Consider the following 21,468-nt stretch of genomic DNA (forward strand, 5'->3'; position numbering starts at 1 on the left):
TTTTTATTAACTTTTTTTTTTTAAATTGCTTGTTTCTTGATGCAGAATAGAGCTTTCCAGAGAAGCAAAATTCAAGATAATTAAACCTAATGTATTAAATGTAAGAAATAGTTAGTAGAGATCTCGATCACATCTCTACTGCAAAATGAGCTGCTCTGAACAAAAAGTGATATAACTGTTTTGACATTTCTCAAGTTCTCAACATGACTGCTACATGTTCTCACTTCCAATTTATTTCCTTTCTCTTACAACAATTTTCTTGAAGAATGAATGGTACTTAAAATCCTCTCATATATTTTAATAATTTGTAAAAAATTTGGATATTTTCTATGTTTTCAAGAGATAAAAGATGGTGGAGTGCAGACTCCTTAAAATAATCTACAAAACTTTTAAGGTAAAACCTTTAGATTACATCATAAAAACTTCAAAAAGAAAGTCCATTACAGACTGAATGTTTACTCTTATTTCTTGTCTTTCAAAGGACCTGTTGGGCTTTTACAAAGGATAGAGATGTGTATGCAAGTTTGCTGCTCAAAAAATTAGTCAAACTGAACATTTACGTACTTGGATAAATAGCTCACCTTCTCAACTATCAACTGCAACTTTAAGTGTTTTTGCTTCTGTATGGCTATCTCTTTCCATAACATTTCATTCTGATATTTTAGACTGGTAATCAAGGAACTAACATTCTCTTGTTTATTTTGAATGGCTTTCACTTCACCGAGTACTTCCTGTACGAGTCCATGCCCGATATACTTCTCCTCAGAGGTCTTTCCTGATGGGACCTGCACAAAAAAAATAATTCATATTACAAGACAAAATAACTGTTTAAAAACATAGAAAAATTTAGTTCAAGTGCAATCATTAACTTTAGTAAGAATATAAAAGTTAGAAACATCACTAAGAAATTATATAAAATTCATTGTGAAGATTTTTGAGTATCAGGTGCTATGTAGGTAAGAGCTGTATAAAAAAAAAAACAGACATACAATACACACAGTAAATTTCTGCAAAAATATGATTTTAAGTGTTAGCCTTGTATGTCAAAATGACATTACTTATCTTTGGTACCAATACAAGGAAGAGTCTCTGCAGTATGTGATAGCCCTACTTATGAACTACTGCTCTGTAATGGAACTTCCACTGCAGGAAGTTTTTGTTCCATACAATGAGATTTATTCTACCTCAGACCTCTTTATGCACTTTCCAAAGACCACTAACAGTATGTGTACAAGAGCTTCTGAAGACCCATTTAAACAACCCCAAACTGCAAAAATCCACATAAGAGGTGCCCAGTAATTCATGTGGTGTGTTTGCAAATAGTATAGTAAATGTTTCCACTTGTACTTGCATCTTAAAAAGGAAATGATACGTTGACTTGAACAATGACTAGATAGTTTGCTTTAACACCTTCTATACAGGCATCCTTTTCTGTGCATGTCACAAGGTTTTACTGAATTAAGTTCAAAATCTATTGAAAAACTTTATAATCATAATATACAAATGAACTTGGTATTAAAATTTGTTAATATTTCAAATTATAATACAACTTAAGTTTTTAGTTCTACAAAACAATATTTTAAACATCCTCAATTTCTCTTAGTATGAAAATTGTGGTATTAACTTTCTAGGTATTCCCTCTTTTAATTCACATACCATCCCTCTGAGAAATACAAAATTTAACATAAATTACTCATTTCTGATATTGTTGCCATTCAGGCAAATTTCAGTCTTTATAGGTTTTAATTCTATTTAGTTACAGAGCCATAAAATAGAATATCAGACCCCTCTTGCCGTGCCCACCTGTTGCATCCCTTCTTTTACAAATTGACAGTTATTCTCTCTGGAATTTAAATCTATATTATTTATAATCAAACAGAAAGTCAAAGTTTCAGTCTCACAACTACCATATTAGGTTACATTGTTTTCTGTACAGAAAATTGTGTATTTAACTTCCAGTTCAAACTGTATTCCTGTGGGAAACTCATTGACAAGCTTAGTTGAGTTTTAATGGTTTCTGTCACACAGAAAGCTAAAAAAGTGTTAGTTATAGGGCATTGTCTGCTTTTTGCATGTCATTACTTTGTGTTCTTTGATGCATTATTTAATTAAATAGAAAATATTTAGTCCAGTATTACCATTATAATAAGAAAAAAGTAACGTTTTCAGCAATAATCAACAGCAAAAAAGAAAAAAGACCCAGATATGTACTGTATTTTGTTTTCTATGTGCATTTTTATTCATTGTTATCAAAGTAGCTGAAATGTAATAATTAGAAACAGTGTAGGTTAGATAAGGTTAGATAAAAGCAAAATAGTACAAGGTACTCATGAGTAACCTCTCAAGTTAGTGACAGGTTAACGAGAACTACGTGTTCACCATGTGATTTACAATTTACAAGGCAGGAATATCAGTTAGACATGGTTCAAAGACCAATAAAAAAAAATTAAATTTAAGTGGAAACAAATGTACACTGTTAAAAGTTTTAAAATATTTAGAAACAACTAGTTTCATGTCACAATCTGAAGTTATTCTATAAAGGGGTAATTTAAATTAATTTTGTATTATTTTATGGTAGTTTTGAGATTGGTCAAATTGGCCAACCTCATGTAGGGTTAAAGTGGAGAAAACAACAGATAAAGTTTTATTTTTAAAAAACGTTTGAAATTTATTTAGGAGGTTTTAGAAATCACACAAAGAAATGTGACAATTTTTATATGAAGGTATTTTGTTTAACAAGGAAAACACTTGGTGTTTGGAGCTGCCAACACCAACTCCATACATTTATAGAGAAATTATTTTTATGAGTACTTCATTTAAAATTGACTTTTTTGCCTACAAAAGACTTGTTGGTTACTGAAAGCTTGTGAAGTATATTAGAAGTTATAATACAGAAACTATAAAGTTCAATTTGGGGTCACAAACTGTTGTAAGAGGGTTAATGAAGTTATACTTAATTAGCATCTCATCTGAACAAAGATGGTCTTTATTCATAATACAGTAGTGTCAGCACACTAGCCTGATTGTATGCAGAGTTCACCTTGACACTTTCCTCGATTTTACAATGTTAAACATTAAAACTGCAACCAATATAAATCCCTTAGAAAACCTTTTTTATTGTCCTCTGCACCATTCTAAAAAGGTTCTATCACTGGTAGAATAATAACAAATCACCCAGAAGTTGTTTAAGGCATTTCAGTAAATATGGTTGGTTCAGTGTAATAATATACGTCTGTTTAGATATGTGCTTTGAAAGAACCTTTTAAGCACAGCTCTTGTATGTCCTTTATATTCAGACTTTGTGAATTATGTTGTTAGCAGTTAACAGAGGGGGCTTTAATTTAAGTGCAACAGGCCACTGTATTCGAGTTACTTCTGATGAAAGGCTGTTTAACTTTGTTCACCATATTCTTTTAGTGTGCAACTAGTAGCTGATCTTGAAATAGTCTATTTCTTTTTATAGAATCATGCCTTTCATTGTTTAACCATTATAGTTCAAAAATATAAACATCCCTTTACCTGAAAACCAAAGAAATTCATGCTCTGCATGCTTTAACCTTTCATTTACAGTATTGGTCCACTGGACCAACTCCTTTTCTGTGATGTTATACATAACTTTTATATAACTAAATATACGTACGTTCATAAAATTTTACAAACTTTTACTCAACCTTAAAACTGCATTACACACAATACATCAATTTTTTAAAATATTTTCACTAAAGTGAATTTCTCACACCTTTACTGAATTAATGATCGCAAAGTGATTTTGTGTTTTATTTCCATGACTTCTAGAACCACATAAATGAATAGTTTTATCAGTAAAGCTTTGTATTTTAACTGTTATTTTATCTACCCTTTTACTAACTGTTAAAAATCATCAATGTACAGCAAAATGAAAAACTGAAAAAAGGTTTTCTTCTCTCTGAATGGACGACTTTCATGAACTGTCTTCCTAGCTTCCTTGTCCAAATTGTTAACTTTCTATCATCTGTTTATTTTAATTTTATGACAGCCTCCTAACTGATATGCTTAGAACTGAATCCAAAGATAACCGAAAACAGTTAGATAGTTAAAATATCACTGACTGAAAAAGTGCAAGCTTTGCTTTCTGGATATGGATTGAATTTCTCATAATGCTACTTAAGGACTCTCTCTACTAGCCATCTTTAATTTGGAAGTGATATTATACAGGAAAAACGGTTTGTCAATACAACCAACTGCCAAATCTTTCACTACTCATTTACCTATGTGTAGTGGGATTGACAGGCACATTATAATGCCCCCTACTCATTAGGCACTTTTGCTTTCTGCGTTTCTGTTGACAACACACAACGATTACTATACAGTGCATATGCCACTTGCATCATACAATCAAGATAGTCATTCTCTCTAGTAATTCTTGCTTTCTGAGCTGCCAGGCAGTGTTGTCCAGACAAATATTAAGACTACATTTTAAGACAACTACTTGTTCGTCTACAGATAGGATGAATATTATGTTGACGCCTTATAGTGGAAAAGTGGCAATCCTTGCTTCAGAAGCCATAAAATGTTCTTCACATACAATATATATGAGACACACACACACACACACACTACACTGCATAATATCTATTTGATTACAGAAAGCTAGGCTGGCTGGTGTTAGGAAAACTAATGTCTAGTGCATCACCAGTTTCTATAACTGCAAATGATAGCTAGAGGTTTATAAACTCGGCATTTTAAGGAACAATATATGCATTACATTATATGATTACCATTAAACATCTGCAGTTAGAGCTGTTTATTCATCATAACATTAACTGCACCAAATGAGGTATGTGACCTTTACCTTCCAAACTATCCAGCAGTTTCACTGTAAGAGATCTCTAAAATATCAGATGATATCTGCATAATTAGCACATTTTAAATGACTGGTGCAAGTAAGTACAATACAAAGCGCATCAACAGTTTGCACAACTGAAGATGATAGCTGAAAGTTCAAAAACTGTAGTAAAATGTGACCCTTGCTTTCTGAGTTAAGTGTCTTGGATGTTTTATGAGAATCACTGAACTGCTCATGCACAGTAACGTAAACTCCACAAATAATATAACACATCTTTGTTGCCAGTACACCTAACAAAAGGAATAGAACTGCTCCATCTCCATTGAAAGATCTGTTTTATCCAAATTTATCAATTATTAGTGAAGCTCTTGTCATTATATGATAGCTTTGAACAAAGTTAACTACACCACATGTCCTTGTTTGATGGGTATCTTTACAATCAATAGAAATAATTATTTTCCAGCTAAAAGTATTTTCTTAGTAATTTCTTCCTGACAGAGTGATCCTTACTGTTGAGCTCCAAATAGTTATTAATTGTTTTCACCTGTTTATAGCTCAATTAAATTATAGTAGTTTGAAACATATTATTTAAGTGTTTAGTCTATTTTGTGTGCTCTAAAATGCTTATCTGAAAGTTATAAGAATTTTTATTTGAAGAAATAACTTGGTAATAAAGTGAGGCCTAGCAGCAGCACAGTTACATGATTTTTCCAAAACACGCTAATGATTAACTGCTACAATTTATTGATGTTTGATGCGAGGATTGCTGTTCAAGTGGGTAAAAACTAGAGCAAATAAAACAATAAAGCTACACAGATTTGAAAATGTTAACACTAGAAGTTAAGATAAATAAGACCCATTAATGAAGCAAAATGATCCATTCAAAAGAAGAAAAAAAGTTATGCTAATTTTATTTCACTAAGTTAGGATAGAGAATATAAAAGGCAAAATAGATTCATCAGAAACTTTTTTATATCCAATTAGAAGATTCTAGATATTATGCAAATGAAACATGAAAACTTTACAATGAAAAAATAAGATCTTTCCACACTAGCATAAAAACTCACTTTGTATTCAGACTGAAGCAAAAAACCTTTTGCAATTAATGGAAAAATCTTTTATAGAAATATTTTATTAAAAACTCTGATTTTTGGTGCACGACAAACTTGTAACATGTACTAAAATCTTGACAAACTGCATGACAATACACTTTACAGTGTGTAGAAGAAAATTAACATACACAGTATACTTATCACTGTCTTACTTTTCTTTTTATAAACTCCAGAAGACCCTCTTGACCTCTTACAAAATACTGATGATAAAACTCTGTTTCACTTCTCTCACTTTTTTGACCACTGTATTCATTGTTGCTGAGTTTTCTGAAGCCATCTGTGGAAGATATTAGGCAAGTTTTTTTTATAATGATCTTATCTAGATTAATCTAATTTGAATTATGTTCTCATAACTCCAAGTTACCACACCCAAGAAGTATTTGGTAGTCAATGAGTGTGTTATCTTCTACAATCATAACTGTCTCAAAACCAATTTAATAAATAAAAAAAATTAAATTCCAGTTATCAGCTGTACTTGTTTGTTATTTACTCATGAGGGAAATGAACAACTGTCAAATGTTTGCTATAAACATCAATATTTGAAATCTGGTAATAGGTGCTCATCAAATCTAGCCTTATAAAAAAACTACTTCTGTTAACAACACAAGTAAGTTAATAAAAAAAAGTATTTGAGAATTAAACAAATATCACAATTTATACATCATAATAACATTTTAAAAGAAATGTTCTTTCAAGCATTAGTGGCTTAAATGTACTTATTCTATATCAAGCAATTAGCTTCAAGTTATTCAACACCCACCCACCCAGCCTATAAAACCTTTCAAAGTTAAGAGTGGGTTAACATAGTTTTTGTTTTAAAATATACAAACCTGTACTGAAATCTTAAACAACTCTTAGTTCTAAGCAATCACATACACAATTAAACCATTCTAATGAAGTTGATGCTGCAATCTGTTGAGCAATGGATCACTAGTAATATAATCTCATGTAGATGGATCCCAAATCCAGCTTTTACACATTCATTATTCCTATTTCATCTGACTTCTTACTCACTAGACATAAAACAAATTTTATCCCTTGTGTTTAAAAAGAAGTGGGAAAGTTTAATAATTAAATATTTCAAAACAATCAAGATGAAACCAAAACTGAAACTAGGATGGTTAAATAACATCATTTAACCATTTATTTCTTGACTGATTAAATATGATAAATAATCTAAAACCTGTATCAAGTACTGTAAATAACCAGGTACAAGCCAATGTTTTTACCATTATCTAATTTAGCAGCAAAACACTAGAGGGAAGGCAGCTAATTATCACCACCCACCACTAGCTCTTGGGCTACTCTTTTACCAATGAATAGTGGGACTGACCATCACATTATAACACCCCCACGGCTGAAAAGGTGAGCATGTTTAGTGCGACTGGGATGTGAACCCATGCCCCTCGAATTACGAGTCAAGTGCCTTAATCACCTGGCCATGTCAGGACCATTGGTATTATGAGAGGCAGTATTTCCTAACAGGTCACTGGTCAAAGGTCATGTCATCGTGTTTGTTGACTTGTATTCAAAATGTTATTGAACTACAATTTTATGAATTTATATCAATAAGTTTGAAATAAAATTGTAAGTTATAATTAAAACTATTTTATACGAGTTACTTTCTTAATTTAAAAGTGCATATAAAACAAACACACCTAAATATAGATTTTAGTATGGGTGTGTGTGTTTCTTATAGCAAAGCCACATCAGGCTATCTGCTGAGTCCATCAAAGGGAATCAAACTCCTGATTTTAGCATTGTAAATCCAAAGACTTTCCCAGTGGGGGAAAGATTTTAATGAGTCGTGTAGTATGTTCATTGCAGCACTATTTAAATTAGATGTTTCTGGTGTCAAAATACTAAGTCTACAAGTTTGTACAAATTAGGAACTCAAATTACTAATATTGACAAGCTAGAATATGAAATAAAAACCTCATAACTTTTTATTTTGCCAAAATACAACATATGTACCTAATCAAACATGGTGGCCCTGTTAAAGGTTTTCCATTTTTTTAAAATTGGTCCCTTATATACTCTTACTATTAAATGTGACATGTGAATAATCAATTGACATATTAGAATGTTCCAGTTGTAGTTTTCTCAGCTATTTTAATCTGTAAAAAGGCTACCACTTTCTCCCAAACCAAGATTTCATGAAGGTAGGTTGTGTGTTTAGTCTGCCAAAAAGTTTAATTTTTTTTTAAATCCAAATACATCTTAGTTACTAAGCTTAATAAATTGTAGTAAAATTCTACAGTATCAGTGAGGTTATTTGTTTTTTTAGTTATTCAACTGTAGATATAAAACCTAAAAAAAATTGTTTAATATTCTCCATGTGCAAAATTTTAAGAGGCTTAACGACCTATGTTCAGCAGCAACCAAGTTCAAATATCATAGCAAGAAGAGAATTGTTTACTTTACTTCTAGATTTATTGTTTTATATTTTAAGAAAAGTAAGGTTAATAATTAATTTTTAAATAGTAATAATCTATATACATATATTACGTATAATAATTGAAATGTGAGTGTATGTTATAAAATGCTAGTCTGCTAAAACACAGCCAAGACAGGGAAGACTAAAGGTCAATTTTATATTATTGGATACATAACATGAGTGCACATACACAGTTTTAATGCAAGTTATGTAATGTTAAGTAGGCGTGACTGGGAGGTCATTGTAATAGAAAAATAAATATATAGCATTATGAGACTTTAGCTATTTTAGGTTGGCCAAGTGGCAGACCACACCATAGTTAGTCTAAAAAATAAAAAAGGTATAGTCTTACTAAAAACAAATGTTTTAAATGTATTTTGATGGTTTTATAGATTAAGCAAATACTATTTGAGATTTTTGAGATGAACAATTGTTTCTTAATCATAACATAAAATCACTTTGCACTTAGACTAGTAATGAAAGACTATTTTCACAAACAGATCTTTAGTTATGATATTTCATTAAAAAATCTGAATATATGTGTGCAAAAAAAAACTTGTGATCTTTACTAAAAGTCTATCAAATTTTGTGAATATACACACTGTATCAAAAGTTACATTGCAAATATTTAACGCGAGAAAATGTGTAGATGAACTTAGGTATATTATACTAAGTCCATAGCAAAAGGGTTAATTTAGATAAACTAAAGTAAAATAGAGACAGTATAAAGGGGTACTGGATTGTAGGTGGAGTTGCAGGTGGATGTTAGGTCTCTCTTTCTTAACCTAAAGATGACCTAGGAAGGTCGAAACGTTGTTCTCTCCTTATCAGCAAAAGTGTTAATACCCACACCATCTATTCTGAGATACATACGATATTTTCATCTCCAACACACATCACGCTAAGTTGCACAATTAAACATAATCGGTAGTTGAAGTTCTAATGTAAACTGCATTATATTCAAACTGAATTCAATTAAATCTTCTGAAACTTTTATTATTTAGACAACTATATGAAAGACTGTCACTACTTCAAACTAGTTGCTTTATTTTAAATATCTTAGAGAATCAAGTAGAAATAATAATTGCAGATGTGACTTAAAACATTTTTGATATCAAGTTGCTGTTAAAAACAGAAGGTATAAACCAAATACTGAAAACTGAGACTTAATGAGTGGTATATGTAAGCCTACTGGCATTGAAAACAATACTACCAATACCTTAAAGCTTGCAAACAACACTAAATCAACATCCAACAAACCTAGTTAGTATATATTTTTAAATCAGCTTTTCACATAATCTTTTAAAATCAAATTAGTTAAAAAATTTTGTAAGGTTTTATTTTCCATCTCTAAATTCATCTTCATTGGAATTGAGAGTTCATATTATTGCTTTAAAGCATTAAAAATTGTTATATAGCATCTCTCAGTTGAGGCTGTCCTTGATCTGATTTGCTGTGTTTTAGGAAAAACACCTTCAGTTTAATAAAATGTTAACTTTCAAAACTTACTTACCTCTACTGACACTTATAGCTAAAATCCCACACTGTGAATGTAGAGGAGCCAGTAAGAGCTTCTGTATAGACCATGGGTGTGTCAAAACTGGTATATTAGTGGGAGAACCACACTACATCCAGAACAGGTCACCCTGAACTTAGTTTCTGTATCAAGGGTGGAACTGTACAAAAGTGATTATCACTATAGGCCAGCCCTAACCAGACAATAGAGGTTTCAATACTCATGGTTGGGATTAACCCAATAGCATCAACACCATTTTTAAACACCTGTGTATGAGTGCTATTGAAATTTTAATTAAATCACTTCATTATGAATGTATTATAATGAAATTACTTTTATCAAGTGTCTTATAACTTAGTTTTATATTGTAAAAGTTTTATTCCATTATTTTAAAATGAAATATCTAAAATAGCAATTACAACTTCCGTTTTTAGTGTCATGTAATTTGCTCACAGTTACTAAACTTTATGAGTTGCTAAACATGATACTGTGATAAAATAATATAGACAGTCAGCAAATATGGTCAAATTAAAGTTCCACCTGTCTTTTGTTAATATCTGGAAACCATCCAAGAATTTCTCAATGGGGCTTGAAATTCTAATATTTCTAAGCCTAAGGTCATTCATGCCCACCTGAAAAGTCTAAGCTGGGTCACAGTGACAGTTTAAAGTTGAATGGCATGCTTATGACCAATAGAAAGAGCAGATTAAGCATTACAAAGTTAGATTGCATATAGGATTTACATTTATATTTTAATTAGTTATATATTATTTGCATCTTAAAATGCATATTTAAAAGTTTTATAATTGGATACATTTCATTTGATAGTTTGACTTGTGGAAATGTCTAAACAAGATGGCATCATTTCCATGTACAAGCTTTAATAAAATAATGCATAAACCTTAGCCCCATAATAACTGTAGAACACGACAGAAACACACAGACCTACACGCATGAAGAATAAAAGAAGTTTCAAAAATATTCTAAGAACATTTAAAAAGGTATGTACACATTTCCATTTCTTAAATTTAATAATTTCACTGCATTGTATATTGATGATAATACCTAGAGTTAATGATATAACAGGAAAATGGAAAATAAGATAAATATTTACTAGACAGAATGGCCCCACACTTCTCCCTTTTCTCCAAGGACAGAGGAATTCACTCTTAACATTTTGGAGAAAAAGCCTCTGTCCACCTCACCAACTGAAAACCAGGTGTAGTAAAGACTCTCTACCACCACTGGTAAAAACCTAGTCAAAGTTTCCAAATTTTTAAAAGCAAACTGACCTAAATTTATTCAATCTTATGACTGGCAAGGTTTTTAAGATTCCATTTAACTTTACTCATGATAGTCCACAAGTAATGATCCAGCATAGCATGATAATACCACCTGGTGAGCTCCGAGATGGTCTTGTGGAACATCTAATTTCTACATAGCCTGTTGCAACTGGTAATGCTTATAGTAAAACAGTGGTAGCTAGTGCAGAAATGGATTTATAAAAGCACACATGCCAAGGAAACACTTGCTAAAGAGTGAAAACCAGTGGAAAAAAAAGAAAAAGACTAAGTGACTGTGGAAAGTAAATATACAATGGAAGAAGAAACTGCCAGATTGTGTAAATAATGAGAGAGAAATGTGTTGGGAGAAGGCATATTGTGCAGATGCTAAGCCAAAGAGTAGAGCCTTGAACTGCTCAAGCCATGTCATGCTTTCATAATTATAAAGTATTTAAGCATTGTTGACACTTAAAGTACAAATGAAACTAAACAGTGTTTATTATGGTCTTCATAAGGGCCAGACTGCCTGCAAGACTCCACTACTCACAACACAATAGCTTTCACATCCCCTGAGAGACAATGAATTCGAAAAGCTGGATCTGAGTTGTAGTAACATGCATCAGAATGGCATATTTACTATGTGGCAAATATAAACAAACAAAGTAAAAGAAACGTCAAAATACTTACAGTGCAATAAAGTAAACAAAGTACTTAAATGAGAAAAAAAAACAATTCATTGTTCAAGTTTTAGATAAACGTGGCATAAGTTCAGACACCGTTGGGAATCCATCTTTAACAGAGGAGCATATAGTTGTGAACTTACACATGTTCAGCTGACGAATGAAACTAGCCATATTGCTGTGTTTAAAATACAGAGGAAGCAGTTCACTGGCAAACTGAGCTTGGTCTTGAATGATGAAACTTGCACCTGTCTAGAGAAAAATAAAAGTACTTCCTTGTTTTTACAAAACTCATTCAAAATACTAACACATAACTATAAATAATAAAAGAAATAATGTTTACCTTTTTGTTTCAACAATTGTCACATATTATAATATCATCAATACATTCAGATATGTTCAATTGGATAAAATGTTGGTTTTGAAATGAAAAACAAAGAAAATTTGTCTAAAATAAGGTAAACAAAAATAATTTTAGTCAGCATAAGATTTACTTTTGACATATTTAATTTTTTATCTAGTGAACTACAGCACACATATACTATACAGTACTTTCTTTGTGCCTCTGAACTTCAGCTTAAAGACTGACAACTAACTGGCTAGACAGATGAGGCAAGATCATGAAATATATACGTTGAAACTGATGACTAGTTGCATTCACAATTCCAATGTTAAGATTTGATGACTAACACATCTGGAAGTCCACAAAATTTGTGTAATGGAAATCTAAAACAGTATTAAATGACCTCATATACCAGTTCATGAATATATACTGTAATTGCTGGTTTACAAGACAATACTTTCTAGTTTTAAAACAATGCCTGATTTTACCCCTTATGCACAGGTTATAAGATGGAATTCAAGTGAGAACTCTCCAGTTACAAACATATGTAACTGAACTAAATTGTTCTTTTTTTACTTTTGTTTGCTTCTTAGAGTAAGTGCATTCTCAAAAACTCACTATCAGTGTCACCCGAACTTAATTAGGATTTTATATTTCCTAAACATTGGAGAAGTTTCATACACTAAGGCCGCATCTAATGTTATGTTAAACTTCATTCCAGATGAATATTTCTAGGTTTCTGATACAGATTAAAACACATCCACTTTTCTGGAATCTCTTTCATAATCCCATTACACACAGAAATCAATGGCATATTACTTGACTCTTTGTTATGACCTTCATTGGTGGATAAAAATGCATGTCACATCTTTCAACAGTGTGCATGTGGTTGTTAACGCAATCATCACATGTCATATCACACCTTATTACGTTACACAGAAGCAACTTTTGTTAATAATAAAACTTTACTTCCACCACATCTGAGCTTAAACTACAACAAATGATGTAAATGAGTCACGATACTGGACGTACAAAATGTTTATTGTGGATTAGTTTGTAACATACATTTACAATAACTATTGTAAACATAAATATTTGAATATTGAAGCTCAATCTAAACTATACAAGTTAATCTTTTGTTACTACTATTCACACAGGCAAAATTTTGTAGGTAGCAATCTACTGGTGCCTAATCAGATTTGCTAGTCAACCTGTCAGTGTCACTTGCAGTGTTCATGAACTGCCCCTTGTAACTTATCTTTGTATTACTAAAAGGTTCCTAAGACTGCTGGATAAGTCTTTGCTGAACTGGTTAAGGCTACATAGATGATTTAACCAGCATCTTACAGAACAAGCTTTTTACAAATGTTACTTTCAAAACTTAACCAAATTTATTACCAATTTAACTTGGCATAAAACTGCAGCTTATAATTCATACATTGATTGTATATATTTAAAATTTGAACTTTTTAATTTAAAAAAAAAAGAAGTAAAAAATTCCCATTTACTTTTCTCTATGACATATGAATGGTCTGCATTCCAATTTGTCCACTTCAGAATTTTCTAGCTTTAACTTTTTAACTAGTTATAAATATAATTACAGGTAATAATTTAATATCTGTACCTCATACCCTCTTGATTTACAGAGTTATCAATACATTTCTTAAACCCACCACAGAATCACCTTTTCCTCTCTCTCAGGCCTTCAAAATTATTTTGCTGGTCACGTTTACATTGCTGATGGACATATTCACAACCAATAGGAAAAGCAGATTCTCTTCTACACAAAGGTCATTAGAGCCATTTTATTTTGGTTTTTCACTGCTTTGTAGTAAAATAACTGTTCTTAATGTTATCACCAGCAATTAAACCTACACTGGATTAATACAAGACTTCCTGATCACAGAATGATTTGTTTGAAGCTTGTCTAATCTTACCTGTACATTTCCCAAAAAAACCTTTCCCAATATATAGTCTTTCTCAATATCAAGTAAACACACATTACTCTCCATGTTGTATACAGAAGCATCCCAGAATAACGGTATCTTTCAACTTTCCTCTTGCTGGAATTTACTGGTTTCTTCTCTGGAGACAATTCTTGAACTAAAATTACCAGATCAGGTCACACATTGATACCTGTAAAACCAGTAAACCAACATGTTGCAAGGTTTCCCCATCTATAAAGCCATTGACAATGAGGACTGGTTTCTTAAAATAATGAATTCCTTGTCTCATTTGAAGCAAATGGAGTACTCAGCTGAACTTCCTGTTACCCATTCTTTTGTAAAGTTGACTTAGCTATCCATCGTCTCCTTGAACTCCTCCTAAAAACATCTTTTTAAGTTTTTATTATTAGTTTCTCAGTCTCAGCTGTAATGTCCAAGTTTCACACATTTTCTGCTTCTTTAGGAACAGTTTTCACATTCACTATTGATGTTTCTTTCTAAAATTTGTTTCATATTTTATTTTTTCTTTCTTTTTGTTTGTTTCTTTAAAATTAAGCACAAATCTGTACAACAGGATGTCTGTGCTGTGCCCACCATAGTTATAAAAGCCTGGTTTCTAGCAGAGCAAGTCCAGAGACGTACAGCTGTGCCACTGAAAGGTCTCTTTCTTCTTGACCTTCACCGTTTCATTATTTTCATAAAATGATTTTTGAACAGATACTTTTCAATTATTCATAAAAAAAGAAGAAAGAGAATATATTCTACTTACTGTTAGCACAAACATTTTATTCATTCAAGTTTCAAGACAAGCATACACAACATTCACTAAAAGAACTCACTTTACTTACTAACTTCATACTTATATTTCTTCAACAATCAAAGATCACATTCTGGTATTTTCTTTATATTTTCAGAGTTACGAACGAAGTGGCAGCATGCTAATTAACTGGTTAAGAATTTGCTTTCTTAACTTAATAATAAGTTCCCAGCATTTCCAAGATGGAATTATTTCAGGGAGTGAAGAACACTGCAAACAAAATCTTAAAAGTAAGCATAGCATCATATACTGAGGTTGTTACTACTACTAGTGACATTGTCCTTAATGTTACACCTTTCTTTCCTCTAACTGTGCGGCCTTCTATGGTCAATTCAATATACCCCTGGTTGCACTTCAGGCATGGGAAATCATATTTCACTAGCAGTGTATTCAATTTGTTATTTGTTTTTAACAATGAACAACCCTTCTAACCTAGCTTCTGTTGCAAAAAAAAAAAAAAAAAAGACATTTTAACAGAACATCTGGGCATTGCTATTTAACAATGTATCTTAAATTATTACTTTTTAATCTTGTATAATATAGTAACTAAGAAGGTTATGACTCTAGTAAGAGTTTTCTGCAGAACATCTAACCTAACAAAAGATGGGGTATTTAGTTTTTCAGTTACAGTATGAATTATTCTTTTCAGGAACAACAATGGAAAACAATTTATTTTAAGCATTTGTTTGTTCTCACCTTCTGCCTCAAAGGAGGTTTTATATCTTGATATTTTAAACTCTATATAGTTAGGTTTTAACCCCATTAAGAGTGAAACATTAAACATGTGAATAAAGTCCACCAAAAGAGGGCACACGATATATTTTTTGTGGTAAGTAAGCTTTGGTTATTTGAGATACGAACATCTACGATTATGAACTTGTCATTTTGTTGGCCTGCAACAATAAAATTTATATCAGAATCAAACATTCATTAACTAACTCAACATTGTTAAATATAAAATCTATCAATATATATCATATTATAAACAGGCTTAAACACTCAGAACAGGCCTGTAATGAAACTTTATAAAGCTAAAATATTTTGTCAATTAGTTACAAAAAACAGCTCTTAACTAAAAATTTGGTGAAGTTCCCTATTTCTTTGCTGAAACACATACTCAGTATGCACAGTACTGAACTAACTGGCTGATAGTAAAAAATCTGCATGCTAATACATGCACTTATACATTTAGTCTTTCTAATAAAACTTATTCTTTATATATGACTCAATACTGTTTCCTAAATTTGAGAGAAAATTTCAGGCATTATGGCCATGCCCATCATGATTAAAAAATAAAACAAATTTCAAAAAAATGTTTTGATTAGAAACATACAGTAAACTATAAAAATACCAAGAAACATTCAAGATAGCATGAACTACCAGTATCATACATGGAAATATTCAGACCCTGAGTAATTTACCCGACTGCCAGACAGCGATCAGCCTGAAGGCTACAATCAGAAATCGGCAAGTACAGTCACCTACTTGATTAACAACAAAAGGTGGAGTTAAGGTTAATTTGCTACCTATATCCATATGTTTAGGGATATCATACCACACTGAACTGGTTTTAACTGGTACACTCCTGTTCACTGATGCAACAGATTCTGTTCATAAACACTTCAAGTCAAGGAAACGTATATTTCTACTTCAGTATATTTTGTACATACATGTCTATAAAGTTTAAACTGCTGTACATGATTTGTAGATCAGGTTTTGAACCATATTGTCTTCAGACATGGTAGATGCTGTAGAACTTGAAGAGATTAAGAGAGGGCTTAATGAGTTCTTGGAGAGTTAAGACTGGATAGAAGCAGATGGATGTTTGAAGAAATGCATGGGACAGTCACAACAGGACAGTTGACCCGTTGTTGTTTGAGTTTACAGAAGCAAAAAAGCAGATATTAACAAAAATACCTGACTATTCCTATTATATGTGCTGAATGACTGTCATATTTCTCATTACTCACTAAGAGGCAAGCAAAAGTAACTTTATACAGGCACATATTTAGTATTTGTTGCTTTGGCAGTAAAGCAGTATCAGATATGGGATAACAATGAAATTAGAATGATTAAGCCATGAAAATATAGCACTGCATTAGCAGATAAAAACTAAGCACAACAAGCCTACTTGCAGTCTTCTCATTTCTTATGAAATCAAAATTATCATTTAATAAGCTAGCTGTAAAACAAAAAACAAAACAAGTTAAAGATTACAGGTCTCCAATTACAAACTCTATCAATACATTTTTCAATTACATTGGAATGATAGTTTACTGACCTAACACACCTTGAAATGACTCTCAAAGCATTTTTTCCTAAGGCTTTTATATTTTCTTGTACTTTTCCATGTAAATTTTCTGGCATCTCTTAAATATATTTAATCAATTTTTGATGTACTCCTAGTATAAATGTAAAACATTTAAATATGAAATGAGCATTGATTTACCAACAGAAAGAATAAGGTAATAATTGGTCAATTGAGAATTGTCACTGAAAGTGGATAAAAGTTGTATCAACTATTATGTCTTAATATGCATGTTGTTTACTATAGAAATCAAATATATTCAGAGAATAATATTTTGTAGAATTATGGCTGCTACTAAGATCCTGAAAAAGGCAACTACCAAAAGGTATACAACAAAACTATGAAAAAAGTACTGGACCAATTTAAACAAAAGCTTTGAAGCAACACAGATATTCTTAATATTAACAAATGCTTAGTTACTATGTACAAACAAGAAATGAAAATAAGTTACTGTTTGATGTTTTATGAAAAAAACACTATTTTGTTTGTGGTCAGTAAAGTTTTATATTTACACTAAATATATGATTATGGTTAAAAGAGTAAATTAATAAACAGAATGTTAAAGTTGTATTTAGAGAAATATTAGGTTCTAACAGTGAGTTTACAACAGTCTTTAGTTATACACTTCTTAGCTTAATATTTTCAGTCCAGATTTACTAATGACAATGTAGTAAGAATAACAAAACTTCTAAAACAGAGAATAAAAACATAAACCTTGAACAAAGTGGCAGGATACCACCATGTAAAACGTTTTGGGTTTAAATAATGAAAATAAAGTACATACAAACCAAAACATTCTTTAAATATTAAGGATGATACGAGTGAAGATTCTAATATCATTTAGGTATACTTTACACTGATAGAGTTAATAAGGTTTAAACTAGTTATTTAAATAAAAGCAACGTGATTATCTTTTGCACGTCTGAGATAAATAATGTTTGCTGCAAGATGTTATACTATATTAGCAAGTCAAATGGTAATTACCATAGTCTTACTTGGATTTATTGTCATAGACATCCAGTGAAATAACTATAAAAGATGTCCCTCCCTTCCCCCACATAAAAAGTAACTGGATCCCTGCATTTTTGTGGTAATTCTCAAGTTTGTCGGGCACTTGGCCCCCTTCCCCACAGTTGTGGGAGCATATTTAAGCCGCTGTGCATATGAAAAAAGTAGTTTGATAACTATAAGAGGAAGTACTGTAGTATTACTATAATATAAATTGAGTAACAGTAAACTAACAATAATAATCCTACTTAAGTACAATCATCAATCCCCCGAGTTTTGAAAACTGTTGAACTAGGACTTCATAATCTCAAAATACTAATATATGTGTATATGAAATTTCAACTTAGCAGCAATTACTTACAAAAAGAAAATATTTTCCACGAACTTACCGGATGCCAACATATTAAGTCGTCATATTTCTTATCTTCCACGAGTTTCCAAAGTTTCGTCAAAAACGCAGGAACACTATTGTTAGCAGAAATATCCGAGTTGTGCATATTACTGTTTTCCTTTTCTGGCTTTAAACAATCGAAATTTTTGTTCAGTTTTTGTTTTGTTTTTTAAGTACCCCGTTATTTGTTACTATACTCACAGTAGTAATTAGAGTAAACGTGTTAGTTACTCAAAAACATAAGAAATAAACATTTTTTCTCACCTGTCACTTCAGTAAAACACATAAAAAATTATAACATCACACAACACCATTCTTCACTAGATTTGTTAAGTGTCATGCTACACGTACCACTCATGATAACAGTATTAAAAACAACAACAAAAACACAAGAAGGAACTGAGATCAAATCGCATAATTCCTTCGTATATGCATTTTATAACTAAGTTAGCGGTGTTAACCATATACGGAGGTTAGGTATCTTAACGCCCTCTTTTAGTGTGTTTGCTTTTATGTAGTCTGAATACGGTTGCAGTAAATAAGTCATCTATTTAACAGAGATTAAATTAGATTCATATATATAAATAAAATAGTACTGTCTGTTGTCTGTCTTTGTAACTACTTCGCAGGGTGTGGATGGTTCTTCATGAAATTTGGTATGGAAAATCATTCGGTCCACGGAGAGATACACAGAAATTTTTTGTTTTGCATTTTGCGGTTCTCAATGTTTGTTTTTGTTTTTTTTACTACTACTACTACTTTGCTCTTTGTGGATGGATCTTTCCCAAAATTGATAAGAAGGTTTGTTAAGTCCATACGGAGATACATGCAGATTTATGTTTTTGAAATTACTTCTAACATAACTTTCGTCCAGGAACAAGTATTTCTGCTTGCGAATGTAAAATGATTTACAATACTAGAAATTGCATTACATGTAGTAATTTGTTCGTTTGTTGTTAAAGGTAAAACTACACAAATGTCATGCTCGCTACGGGTATCAAAACTCGATTTGCCTTTCAAATTTACTGCTGAGTAACGGCGAGGCGCGAGCTACAAGTGGTGAGGAAATTGTATTAATTATTTACTGAGTGAACAAGACAATTTCTGAGGTTCGGTTGTAATATCATACATAAATGTTCAACATTTGATCATTTTTAAAGTGTTTTGGCTAATGAAATGTTAACTGTAAATAAATAAAAACTATAAAATTCAATTTTACAATTATAAGGATTAAAATATATAAAGATAAATAGTAAAGGTCTTCGCAAGGCACTTTCATGGAATAACTACAGACTTTCTATCACCGTCAGTTTCGACATAACGCCGACACATAACAGTATAAATTATAAGCTAATTGCAACTTGAAATAAACGAACTATACTTGAACGTAAAATGCAAATAAAAACATATCTTATTCCTGAAGAAGACAAGAGCGAAATAAATTGAAGACTGTGATAGATACAAGTGCATTATTAAAAATGGTTAAGATAATACTGAGATAAAAATACTAGATTTATTTAAATAAAATTCAGAACTAAAAATATAAGAAAAATTATATTAAAAATTAAATAAAAAGTTAACCATGTTTAAAATATAATCAAAGAATCTTCATCACAAATAGTTGGTAATAAGCAAAAACAACAAGACAGCGCCAAAAACTTACATTTACTGTTCGATTTTCCTTCTTAATCAACTAATTACACATAAAAGTCGTAAGTTAGCTCAAAGTTTGTTTGTTTGTTTTGGAATTTCGCACAAAGCTACTCGAGGGCTATCTGTGCTAGCCGTCCCTAATTTAGCAGTTTAAGACTAGAGGGAAGGCAGCTAGTCATCACCACCCACCGCCAACTCTTGGGCTACTCCTTTACCAACGAATAGTGGGATTGACCGTCACATTATAACGCCTCCACGGCTGGGAGGGCGAGCATGTTTGGCGCGACACGGGCGCGAACCCGTGACCCTCAGATTACGAAGCGCACGCCTTAACGCGCTAGGCCATGCCAGGCCCCATTAGCTCAAATTAGAAGGGATTCTAGCAGTCCTCATTGTAGTCCTGTCCCTGACATAAAGAACAGTAGAAAAGTCAAATTGACTAAGGTTGTGATATAGCGGATTATAATTTTACTTTATTACGATTTTATTTACAGATTTATTATTCCATCTGTAGTTTGAAATAGTCTAAAAGTGAATTTAATTTTACTCTGACAATAATAAAAATACAAAATAAAATCGTGAAACAGTTGAAAACGTAGTTTATAACTTATCAATGCCCAGAAAATGAATATATGTTTAGCTAGACTTGATATCAACTAAAGATAATGAACAATATGGCAGATATAATGGAATTAACGATTATTTTAACAAACAAAGGAATCTGGAAAAAGAGCCAAAACACTTAATTTAAAAATTACAATATTCTGTATTTAAACTATAAAACCACTAACAATCTCGAGTAATAATAAGCTATATCTCGTGAACTAACCTGTTGAAACTTTTAGCAGGGTTTTTATTTAGTCGTTAGATTGCAAGATTACATTGCTTGTAACAGTAAATTTTTATAATCTTTCGCAAGAAACTGTTATTCTTATCTCTTTTAATACCGTTAGTCTCAATCTAATATATATCAACAGTTAGGCCTTCCTTTATTCTTCGAATGTCTCTTTTCCATGACTTTAAATTGTTTCTCATCTGCTCTGTCTTTGTTTGACTGATGTTTCTCATTTATTTGATACTACTGATACGTTTATTACTAAATTATCCACTCGCTGTATATCCTCAACATCAATTGACTTCACGCGAAAT

The 21,468-nt window shown here is 31.5% G+C and overlaps 1 protein-coding gene across 6 annotated transcripts in view; it reads right to left on the reverse strand.

Annotated features, from left to right (window-relative positions):
* The window catches only part of LOC143240467 (uncharacterized), a 33,068-nt gene extending 13,890 nt beyond the window's left edge, over positions 1-19,178 (reverse strand). For 2 of the 6 annotated variants that reach the window (XR_013021771.1, XM_076482918.1), the window contains exons 1-4: positions 18,665-19,175; positions 11,997-12,105; positions 6,090-6,214; positions 582-785 (exon numbers count right to left, since the gene is read on the reverse strand). Coding sequence is in view for 5 of the 6 variants with exons in the window: in XM_076482918.1 (XP_076339033.1) it covers positions 582-785; positions 6,090-6,214; positions 11,997-12,105; positions 18,665-18,772 (546 nt within the window). In the remaining variant the exon portion in view is untranslated. Of the gene's footprint in view, positions 1-581; positions 786-6,089; positions 6,215-11,996; positions 12,106-14,981; positions 15,400-18,664 lie in introns of those variants that run through there. The other 4 variants (XM_076482922.1, XM_076482921.1, XM_076482919.1 and 1 more) reach the window with 4 other exon arrangements.
* Between the last annotated feature and the right edge of the window lie 2,290 nt (positions 19,179-21,468).

This window comes from Tachypleus tridentatus, chromosome 13 (assembly GCF_004210375.1).
Source record: "Tachypleus tridentatus isolate NWPU-2018 chromosome 13, ASM421037v1, whole genome shotgun sequence".
NCBI classification, from domain to species: domain Eukaryota; kingdom Metazoa; phylum Arthropoda; class Merostomata; order Xiphosura; family Limulidae; genus Tachypleus; species Tachypleus tridentatus.